General features: G+C 42.8%; 1 protein-coding gene across 1 annotated transcript in view; it reads right to left on the reverse strand.

Moving 5' to 3' along the window:
• COMP (cartilage oligomeric matrix protein) overlaps window positions 1-12226 on the reverse strand; it is a 125924-nt gene that overhangs the window by 71296 nt on the left and 42402 nt on the right. Inside the window, exon 5 of the mRNA XM_086947033.1 lies at window positions 10445-10582. Coding sequence (XP_086803159.1) covers window positions 10445-10582 — 138 coding nt within the window. The remainder of the gene's footprint in view (window positions 1-10444; window positions 10583-12226) is intronic.

Raw genomic sequence — 12226 nt, forward strand, 5'->3', positions numbered from 1 at the left:
CTTGGTGATAGCCACATAAGATACATTTACCTATAAATTGTTCTAAATGGAGCTCAACTCCATGGTGAGTAGATTTCCTAAAGCAGTTTCAGGGATCTGGTCCAGGTCCTAGGCTAAGATAGATTCTTGTGACAAATAGACAATCCTGACTCCTCGAAATGTTCACTACATCTCACTTGGAATAGTAGTAGCTATGATTTTGTTTATCACAATGTTGTCTCACTTATTATCTTAATGCTCTTAGTTCTCTGTTTTTACATATTTTTACAGATAAAAACAGACAGAAAATCATCTATTTTTCAGTTTTTTAAAATCTTTAAATGAGAAATATGAGGAAAACAGGTCTTCCTTTTAGTGCTCTTTAGTGCTGTTAATCACAAATGGTTTTCCAACAGCTGTATACACGCAGGGGTGCATAAAAAAGGGAGATACATTTTCCTCCTGAAGCTTTAAACAGTTGATGTGCACATGCACCAAAATGTGTGTATTGCATTCCAGCGATGCATTATAGATGTCTTCTTATAGAACTAAAACTGTGAGGAATCCAATTGCACGTACATCTTTATCTGTGAAATAAATATTCAAATATAGTAGTATTGTATTCATTTTTTCACAAAATATATATAGAAAAAAATAAGCATGGAAAATTAACTAGTTTTTAAGTTGCTCTTTTGCTCTTCACTTCCATTTTTGGTTGTCATATTCCAGATATTACACGTGCACACCTGGTTGCCTCAGAAACGTCATTCTACTATACCTTGTTCCCACCTCCATCCAATGCTCACCAGACTTTTTTTTTCCTTCACCAGGAAAAACTTGCAATCAATTGTACAAAAAAAAAGTTAGGGGTCAAAATATTGAATGTTCTAATGTGGAAGTTCTTAGGTGAGTGGAACCTGCCCATAATAGTAACCATCTTTGATAACCTGTGAGTAAGCTTTCACGCTCGTCTCTCTGGGGCTCCTGTGATAGTGTTGCATAGTCTTCTAGGGCAATTGTTAGTCTCTCTAGGAGGTTTGAAGACTTCCCACGTTCAGCTCCCCATGAGATGGACCATACAATAGCATTTACAATATACTCTCTCCATTGGCTGTTTGTGACTCTTCCAGCAAACCCTGGTTGACATTTTGCAATGGCGGCCATGATTTGTTTATCTCTAGTTCCCTACTCCAGTTTCTCATCATTAGTCGTGCCGTTGTGTATCTTCCCCATGTTCTTCTTGCTCCCTCCTGCACACAAAACCTATCATGTGGTAACCGTGGTCCTGTGTTTTTTCTTTGCCCTCTTTTATCTGACCGATGTTAGCCCTCAGATTCTACATAGATTGTCCCAGTCACTTCTTCTATAAGGAAGTCACCCTCTTGTGTTAGTGGTCATTGGCTGTTGTTTACCATTATCCTTGTCACTTTCTCTGCCCCCCACACCACTGTATCCTATCATTCTCCCCCTCTCTGCCTCTTATTTAAAAAAAGTTGTCTCCCCTCAAGCAGGTGACAGGCTGAAGGCATGCTGACACACCAGTTTTTATGCTGATTGCTCCAAGCAAAAGTACCTATTGAACTCTTGCCCTTTGCTACATGGCTGCCTGTTTCTTTCTTGCCACTGAGGAAAAGTCATAACTACTCGGGCCCGAGGCAAGGCTTCGGTAGAGATGTAAATGTGTTTGTATTTATATAGCGCCTTCTATCCAGAGGTCTCGTAGCGCTGTATTCATACCACTGTGGAACCCATCCTGGCTTTCCCTGTGAGGCATCCACTCCTGGGCACCTCCAAGGTGAAGTCAGGCATCCTTAACGTTGTGGGGGCCGTTGTAGAGATTAAGCAAGCTATTGCCCAGAGTAGCAGAGTGGGACTCATGATAAGACGAGGCACCGAGGCGAGAATTATCAGGTCCGGGGAGATTGAGTCCAAGAGCCGCCGAGGCGGGAATTGAACCCTGGTCCCGGGCTAGACCTCTGCATCAGGGTCTGCCGCTCTAACCATTGAGCCACACTTCTCCGGGCCAAGAGTTCAAGAAGGTGATATTCGTGAGGTTTCGGGCCAAAATCCTTAGGTGCTATTAAAATCAATGGATCCATTGAGAAAGTACAAGAATAAGGATGTGCTACTCATGTCTATTGAGTGAGACTCTACTCTATGGTGTGGGACTCACACCAAAAGAGTGACACCGTGCCCCAAATGGATGGGACTAATAACTAGTGTGATCTTCACATGACACTCATATACTGTGGGCCTTATTCACAAAGGTAAACATACACTTTTTCGTAAGTTAAAACATTTTTAGTATTCACAAACTATGAGTTATTAGTGTGTTTACGACTGCAGAGAATCCCAGTCAGGCAGAGAACTCCACACATAAAAATACAGGTCTGTCCTCAACAGACCTATCTTTTTGTGTGTGGAGATTTCCACCCGACTGCAGAGTATCTGCAGTTGTAAACTTATTGTTAACTCGTAGTTCTTGAAAACCCCCAAAAACTTAAACTTACACAAAAGAGCATGCTTACCCTTGTGAATCAGGCCCTGTGAATTAAAATTGTACTCCAAGGTGACGAATTCTACTTAAAGGATGACCGACATACTGCTACAAGAAGTGAAACTTGCAATGCATAACTTCGAACCAAAGCATTGGACACACACCAAGAGAGTAAGACTGTGCTGCAAGGTGAGGAACTAAAAAGTGGCATAGTGCTACAGAAAGTGAGACTTACAAATAGTAAGAATGCCCCCTAAGAAGGTTGAATCATATCCAGTGAGTGGGACTGTGCTACAAAACATAAGACTCACACCCAGCAGGTTCTAGGCCCAGCTCTCCTTGCCTCTCTGAGTTCTTTCTCCTGCTTATGCCTTGTTTTTACTGCTTTCTCCTTACCCTTCCCCATTCTTCTGAGTATTTTTTAGGTTTCGCCTATTATCATTCGCGTGCGAATGTAATAGGCGAAAATTCAAGTGTTCCATTCGACTCGTCAAACCACTGCGGTTTTTCCACAGTGCCTGTGAGTCACGTGACTACAAAAGCGGGTGACGTGACCACACAAGCACGCGCATCTCCCTAATCCGCCTGCCACAATTCTCCTCCACTCGCTCGCATTCCCGCCCCCCCACCAGGCTCTCCCGCCCCCATCCGGCTTCCCCCCGCGCATCTGCCTGCCACACTTCTCCTCCCCTCGCTCGCATTCCCGCCCCCCCACCAGGCTCTCCCGCCCCCATCCGGCTTCCCTTGTAACTGTGTAATCCGTGGGAAGCTCTGTCCTGCACAAGACTGACCCATCCCCGACGCCTCCTTTTATATCTCCAACCCCTTGGAACTTGTAATTCTTACTATATATTCACATTGTTGGCAAAATTAACTTCATTCACTTGTTCTAGCTTAGCGATCTCAAAGTCGCCAGAGATGCATGGAACATATGTCACGCTAACAGTTAGAATGCCCCATCTTTTCTGCACATATGTATCGTTCCAAAACTATTGGGTATCTTAGGATTATTCTTTACTTATTCAAAATACTCTCCATTACATGGTCAATGTTTTCGCGAGATCACGTTTAAGCACCAAACGTTATATTTGGTTGGCTGACTACAATCCTTAATCAAACGCTTAATGACTCCTCTGACAGGGTCTCTACCGAATATTCGTTAATTGTAACAGAGGATGAATTCATTCATGTCATAACTGAAGTGAACGAATTTTAGAATCTCAATTTCTTGTGGAATAATCGAGCCTTCTGACATGATTCAGTAATGAGATAGTCTAGCTATCGGCGTGATGTGCCATAACAACTCTTAGAAACATCAAGATTTCCTATTTTAAAAGCACCAGTCCCTTCCAAACTCCTCGGCAGATATCTTCAGTGCACCTTGTTTTATCACATTCCCCATTTCCAACAAGCACTGGCGTCGCCAATAGGTTTCGCATTTGGAAAGTTGGAGCTATTGGTTTTGTAAATGACATTTTATATTTATATATCGTTATTGGTAATGTCAATAACAATATATAAATATAAAATGTCATTTACAAAACCAATAGCTCCAACTTTCCAAATGCGAAACCTATTGGCAACGCCAGTGCTTGTTCCTGCTTTTCCCTCGTTTTTTTTATAGCTGTATAGCCCGCCATAGCAGGCTATACTGGCTGTTAAAGGCCCACTCCCGCGTTAAAGGCCCGAGCCGAAGGCAAGGGACTTTAACAAGGTACCAGGACTTTAATAGCCGGTATAGCTCTGCTACGAAGGGCTATAAGGCTATTAGAACATTCTGTCACTAGAGAGCTGAATGTTCTAACAAATAAAACAAAGGCCTCTCTAAGGTCGAGGGGATTTAAATCCCCTCAAGCTCCAAGAGATCTTTGTAAAACATTAGAATGTTGCTCTGCGGGCCTTTACCAGACCGTAGAAGCAGGGAGCACTCCATTGTCTACAGTAGAGCTACCAACATTCCAATGCTCTAATACTGCTTACATGCCTGTTCGAATGAACAGAGCATCGTGAAGCAGCTAGCAACTCCAGCGTCTTGAGACCCTCATGGGTGATTTGCTGCGCTTTATAAATTCTGATTGATTGATTGACCCATTATATAAGACACAAGACCTACATTCATTATGTACGGCTGTTGAGCTCCATGTGAGAGACGTGTTCCAACAATAAAGAATGTGCATCTAGGTGCATAGACATGCACCAAATGTGTGAGTCAATACTCCAAGAAATTAAACTTATGAGTGACACTCAAGCTGTGAGACTCACACCCAATAAGTGAGTCTGAACTGATCCTCCCCTTACGTCTCTCTTCTCCCGATTGGCCCATCTCTTGTGCTCTCCTCTGTTGTGCGCTGTTATTTTTCTGTGTTCTCAATGGCAATTGGCTCTGCTCTGTGAGCTCCTCGCTGAACACTGAGGCTTATTTTACCTTAGGCTTGTTGTGTGACTGCGTCTCATTTCTGAAGTAATGAAAACGTGACAAACGAGACCCAAGAAGCTTATTATAAACGTTTTCCTCCCCAACACTCTTCTCCTGGTGATAGGGCTCTTCTCTTTTCCAAATCAGATGTGAAGGGGTGTGTGCGACTGACGTAGAAGGACCATCTCTACCCAGGATGCTACTGCACAGACAAGACTGATGCTGCCCTATTAAATCGATCAAGGAACTCTTATCGCATGCGGGTGGTGGGAAACACAAGGCGATGATGGGCGGAGCGCTGAAACAGGCATCACACTAGCACCATAAATCACTGCCTAGACTCTAGAGTATATAGAAATGCCTAAAATATTGCTTCTGGCTGTTGTGCATTGGCATCTTTCGGGAAAGAGTCCATTCTTCCTTGGACGAGAGCAGAAGTGCACCGGTACTGCAAATCATTTCCCTGCAACCTGACAACTTATATTTAACTTTCAAGTAGCCGACATCTCCACTTCCCTTACCAATGATGTAATCCCAAGAACAGTCAGGGCTTTGTGAATTGCACAGTAAGCCTGTATGTTGACTCAGTGTCGGTTGGAGAGGACCCTTTGAGGCATTACAAGAGCTCCCTGTTGGTTGAGGTGAGCATCCTCTACCAGTCCATCAATCACATTAGGTATGGGAGTCTGGCACTTGAACAACGGTTCGCCATTCATCCACCTTGGCTGACATTCTTTTAAGGACAACCAAGTGAACGGCGGGAACAAGGCCCAGAAGGTCATCGCCAGTTGTGCATCTTCAGAGGGGTGTCACACTCCATCAGGAAATGCATACTCTGGCGAAGAGTTGGTTCCAGGGACTCTGGTTTGGCAGCTGCTTGGTCTCTTACTCAGAGGAGTGTCATTTTTTCCATGAAGGGGGGAGATGTTGTGAGGGAAGAGGGTCCATCACCACAAAATCCTCCATGGTCCACAGCTAGGACCCCAGCCACAGGGACTGGACAAGAAATGTGGGGAGGAATATGATTTCCCAACGTACGGTAGAGCTGGGACGGCATAGGTGTAGACAAGCTTTCCAAGAAGTAGAAGAACAAATGTGCATATAGGTTACCACAAAGAAAAAATACTGTAACTGTGTACCTTTGCGGGTTGTTTCACCTTGTTGTCACAGACCCAACAACTACAATCCCACAGTTGATGAGGAGCCTGTCTGCACGCACGTGCTCTACACAAGACCATAGTCCTATTTTATTAGAAAGATGTTAGTATACACAGTCGTGGTTGGCCTGACTCGCAAATGGTGGGGGGGGTTTAATTTAAAAAATGTTAAAATTTAAAAGTTAACTTACCTTTGCCGGCCTGGTCTTGCGTCGTCTCTTCTGCCTCTGGCAGGAGCAGGAACAGGAAGCAGGCACCCTCCCTCCCCTCCCCTAAGCCAATCAGAATGCACTGTGATTGGTCGGGACGCCGACTAGTCAGTCATCTATGGGGAGGCCATTTTCTCCATGTAGCCTACATGGGGAAAAAGCAGAATGCGCATGACTGGCTTGGTCGGCCCCAGAGGGCTGGCCAAACAGTCAGAGCCCTCAGCAGTAGGCAAGCCCCTCCCCCCTGCCCTAGAGCAGACCCGCCCACCTGCCCGCCCCAACCAAACCCTTCTGCTTTCTCGCAGTGCGAGAAGCATAAATATGAAATGGAAGTTTTACCATTTAATATTTCTGCTTCTCGTACTGCAGGGGCGGCCTTAGGCATGTGCAAGCTGTGCACCTGCACAGGGCCGCCAAACCCCAGGGGTCGCCACGCCAATATATATCCTTAATATAATAATCCTCTGAGGATGGATACATATGTGCGTGGCGGCCCCTGGCAGGGATTTGGCGGCCTCCGGCTCTGTTCCACTTCCAAACACCCTGACCCCCCCTCTTCACTGGCCTCCGTGGCTGTGATCCTCCGGGGGCCCCCTACCTACGCTCCCTGCCCAGGGCCGCCATGAGCCTAGAGCCACCCCTGCGTACTGCGAGAAAACAGTGGGGCAACGCTCTTCCCCCAAGTGGAGGAGATGCCCCTGAGTATACACAGTCCATGGACTGACCAATCGGAATGCTCACAGGGAGTGTGTTCTAACTGGTTGTTAAAGAGTAAGGGTCTGATGTAATAAAGGTTCTTACCCATTCTGTGTCAATGGGAAAATGTGTCCATACAGATGGCCCTAAGGGCCTGACTTAGATTTTAGTGGAAGGGGGCTCCATCCTGAGTTGAAGGTTGTTCTGTTGAACTACCAATAGCTGGGCCGGGGCACTCTCGAGCAGAAGATCACTGTCTCAGTGGTTCTTCACCCATGCTTGTTCTCTTTGAACTTTAGCTTTTGAATTCTCTTTGTCTTTTGGACCCAAGGCTTCTAAAGGAATATATCAGGGATGCAGTTTCTGTAAATACCCAGGTCATGTGCTTCAGAAGGTTCTGTTCACTGGACATGATGTTTTTACAGCAATCCTTTGTTCAGCTGGGGGCAGGTGGTGTGGTCTCAGGGGCAGGGTAACGCTGTCATATGTTTCTGGTTTTGGTGGTGCAGTCTCATTTCCTAATTCTGAATCCTCTGAAGCTTCCGCAAGTGTTTATTTGGTAAGGTTTGTATTGATGATCCACATTAGATACACCTACAGAGGGCCAGAGATCTGATTATTTCCATGTGGTGGCTGAACTATAGCACGGGGAGGGCTGCGGCGGAGCTTGAAAGAGTTTCCTAAAGATCTTCAGACTAACTTTGTTTCATTGACATCTATGTTACACAAAAACATGGTTACAAAAATGAATTAATTCTAAAAAACAGACTCAAGAGTAATGGAATTTTACATTAACAGAATGTGTTTACAAATATGGAAACTCAGCCAGAATGGTGCATCCAGAAAATGCAGTGGAGAGAAGGTGAATTTGGGTGGTTTTTTGGAAGTAGCACTACTAAGTTTCAAGTGAACATCACATACCTGTAGGTTTGTGTGTATTGACATACCAGTTTACCCTGGAAACACACATCCATTTTGTTCTTTCCAAAGTCAGCAATACGTATGTTTTCAGGTGTGATTGGAGGCGAAATAATTCCATATGTTGGAGGTGAAACATTTCCCTATTCAATGGTATCACAGGGCAATGGGATCAAATATGTTCTTGTAGAGGAAATTCATTATCTGTGGAAATCTGTGGCAAACTTTCTCAAGCAGCATTTTCTACAAGGTGACAAAAATGCTTATGTATATTTTTTGCATATGTGCTCTCCTTAAAATCTGCGACTGGTATACATTTCTACAATTACAGAATATTTATGTATACAGCACGTTCAGAAACTTGCTCTGAACTTCTAAGTAAAACTATGCTAGCAAATTTCCATTTTTTTTTTGCCCATGGTTTTACAAATGAGGCATGATCTGGCACTGGACATAGAATAGTATAAGATACCGTCAAAGTTCTACATTGTTTTTTAGAAAGTCAAAATCCCGTACTCTGAACTGATACAAATTTGCATAAGTGGAATTTGTCAATGAGAATTAAAGATAGCAACATAAATTAAATATATAACTCTATTGTTAGTTTGAAAAGCATTTTTGAGAATTGTTGCACTTTTTTCAGTGAAACTCTCAAAGCAAAGCTGAACAATAATTTAGAGGCCTATTGAGCATAAAAATCATCTTTTCCTTTTGTAAGTAGCTCATGTCATTTGGTTGTAACCTGTGAATTGTTGGCAGAATAGAGACGCTTGATTTCTGAGCACTTTTAGAGTTAGCAGTACAAAGAAAATACACTGATAACTCCGGTGTTCATAAGAAAGGCTCCCACGCTTATTACAAAATGACTGGATAAGTTAGCCCGATGAGATGGCTTTCGTATAGGGATATGTAGACCATTACCTTTCTTATGGTAAGTTAAAATCACTATGAAACAAATTGTTTGGCACTTAGATGTGCCCATTTTTTTTAAAAGTGATCTCGGTAATACCATGCTTGAGAAACAAAGCCTATTGTTCAATCGAATTTTGGTATATTTAGCTTTTGGAATGTTGGTTTCTCAACACTCTTCCATCAGCTATAATCTTGTGATGAGTCAGTTACATGTGAAGACAAATCACAATCTTACAAAAACATTAGCAATCTTGAACAGTTCAAAGAACGTTTGTTAGGACTAGCAAGAAGTATGGCTGTATTTGTCCTAAGGGAACAGATACCGCCAGGCCTCTTGAATCTTATACGTTTTCTACTGCAGTAAAGTCATAATTAAGGATATGCACATATTGTGTTTGTCTGTAACAGAAATTAAGTCTACAACCTTGGCAGAGTGTATTGATTAGACAGTGCAACAAAAATATATCAGGCATTTACCCTTTCCACTAAAAGCTCCACTATTCTTTGTACCCAGGTACGAAAGTGCTGCTCAGATTTGTATTGATTACAGGGCACTGGGCAAAATTAAATCAGCAGTACAGGGTTACTCTTGTTAAGGATTTAATTTTATAATATAGTGTCTAGAAAATAAATAATAAAATGAGACTGGATTTTGAAGGAGGCTATCATCCAAGTTAGAATAATCAGTAATCCTTCATATACAGCTTTGTACATTTGTTTTGGAAATATTTGCATTATTTGGATCCTAATGCACAGTTTAGTGGTTGCAGAAATCTGCCAATTTCAGAAAGAAATGCAAAATCCCACAGAAAATCCACTGGTGTAATTTCCTTCCCCATAGGAATAGTGTGCTGGAGAAAATGGTACCAATGTATTCTTCTATTGTTTTACTATTTCTACCAGCAGTTTAAAGACTTCCCATTACCCATCCAACTCTAAATCTTTTGCATAGGTCACATCCCACTTGTAATTCAACCAATTAAGAGTTGCAAGTACAGAAGTGGTGTGTTTACACATCTATTTTGCCTACCCACAAAAGTAGGAATTGAGCACCACTTGTGCATTAATTGAAGCCAAGCCGATTGTGAAAGTGAACCACCACTTTAAAATCAGTCAAAAATCAACTTCAGAAAGAAGACAAATATACAAAAAACATTCCTAAATTGTGGAATCGGAACAACAGGGGTATTACCTATTTGTAGAGGCAAAACAAACCGGAAAGCAATGTGACGATAACCACAAACCACATGAGCGTCTACAGTTAGGCCTTTAGGTGGGAAGAATGAAAAAAAGGTGTCAGAATGTTGTGATTCAAGTGACTATTCTATGGAACGTGGTGACATGGAAGGATTTTGTTCTCCATTTAATTTATTTCGAATGGTTCTGGAGTCCTGCTGCCCATATGCCTTATCAGGTGACTGGCTGAAACTAACGGCGAGACCTCTGTTGGTGAGAATACATCAGTGAGGGAAATTCACACCATCACAATGTATATATAACATCAAGAACTTACACCCCCTTTGCTTTCCTAAACTCTAGATCTTGTGGCGGATTTTTTTTCTGTCAATTCGGTCAAAAAAAGCAGCAAGTATATAAAGGGTTAAAGTTGTTGACCATTGATAAAGGTAAATGCTGGCATACATATTGTTCAAGAACGTACCTGCCGATGCGCCTTCGCATATGCTAAGCCCACACCCTTGACCACTGGCCCTGTGGTTCCCAGAGGACAAGGCTCGCAGTAGAAACCAGGTGCAGTGTTGATACAGGCGACGTGACGGAGGCATGGATTGACGCTGCACTGCAACGAAGATAAGAAACTTGCGTGAGTCGTTGTGCAGTGAAAAAAGATCAGCTAAACCCACAAACCACATCAAGATGCATGTACAGTGAATGTATGACGTTACAACGCAAACATTGACAACGCATTCCTTCACAACGCAGTTTTAACATCGCAACATCCATTACAACGCATGATTTTACATCATATGCCATCACAATGCATTTTTAGACACTACATTTACAACGCATTCCATTACAACACATACCATTACAACGCATATTACCTTTAGGGCAACAGTAGGGTAAGTGTTGGATAGTGTGGGGGTAAAAATTACTATTCCCACTCCAGTGAGTGCAACAGTAGGGTAAGTGTTGGATAGTGTAGGGGTAAAAATTACTATTCCCACTCCAGTGAGTGCAACAGTAGGGTAAGTGTTGGATAGTGTAGGGGTAAAAATTACTATTCCCACTCCAGTGAGTGCAAAAGTAGGGTAAGTGTTGGATAGTGTAGGGGTAAAAATTACTATTCCCACTCCAGTGAGTGCAACCGTAGGGTAAGTGTTGGATAGTGTAGGGGTAAAAATTACTATTCCCACTCCTGTGAGTGCAACAGTAGGGTAAGTGTTGGATAGTGTAGGGGTAAAAATTACTATTCCCACTCCAGTGAGTGCAACAGTAGGGTAAGTGTTGGATAGTGTGGGGGTACAAATTACTATTCCCACTCCAGTGAGTGCAACAGTAGGGTAAGTGTTGGATAGTGTAGGGGTAAAAATTACTATTCCCACTCCAGTGAGTGCAACAGTAGGGTAAGTGTTGGATAGTGTAGGGGTAAAAATTACTATTCCCACTCCAGTGAGTGCAACAGTAGGGTAAGTGTTGGATAGTGTAGAGGTAAAAATTACTATTCCCCATAAGTTACCTTATAATGCATTGTAATGGCATGCGTTGTAGTGACGTGTTGTAATGACATGCGTTGTAGTGAAATGAGATGTAATGGCTGCGTTGTAATGGCATGCGATGTAAAGGATGTTGTGTTGTAGTGACTGTGTTGTAAAGGATGTTGTGTTGTAGTGACTGTGTTGTAAAGGTTGTTTCCCATGTACAGTAAATCGAAAAATGCACCATTGGCTAGAAATGCATCAGGAAACGTTGGCTTTGCTAACACCTGATGTAGGAGGCCCACTAGCCAACAAGATGGCTCAGCCTGTTAAGTAAACACTACTGGCGCTTGTACGATCCGCAGATTATAGGTATGAATCTTGGCTGGGGCAACTCAGCCTTTCATGCTTTTGAGACTGATAAATGCAATATGGTTACATTTGATAATAGTAACACCTGCCACTTGCAGCGCTTGGCAACAGTAACAGGATGGTATTGACTAGTATATAGAAGCAAGTATTAATGTTGCTAGAGGTAAATGCGAGACCACAGAGTGCTGTGACATGTACATGTTTATTCCAAATGAATAATGAGGAAAGTGGCACCAACACCCAAGGTAAAGACCTATGTTTTGCTATATGTTACTCGCAAACAAAGGAAAGAGCGACTTGCACCAAGGTAAAGACCTATCTGTAGCCAGGTAGAACCTCATTAAATGGGAAAATGACTGCGCAATAAATCAAATGCCACACCCCTTCCGCCAAAGTTGTCTGTTACATAGGAG

The sequence above is a fragment of the Lissotriton vulgaris genome, chromosome 12 (genome assembly GCF_964263255.1).
Source record: "Lissotriton vulgaris chromosome 12, aLisVul1.2, whole genome shotgun sequence".
NCBI lineage: Eukaryota > Metazoa > Chordata > Amphibia > Caudata > Salamandridae > Lissotriton > Lissotriton vulgaris.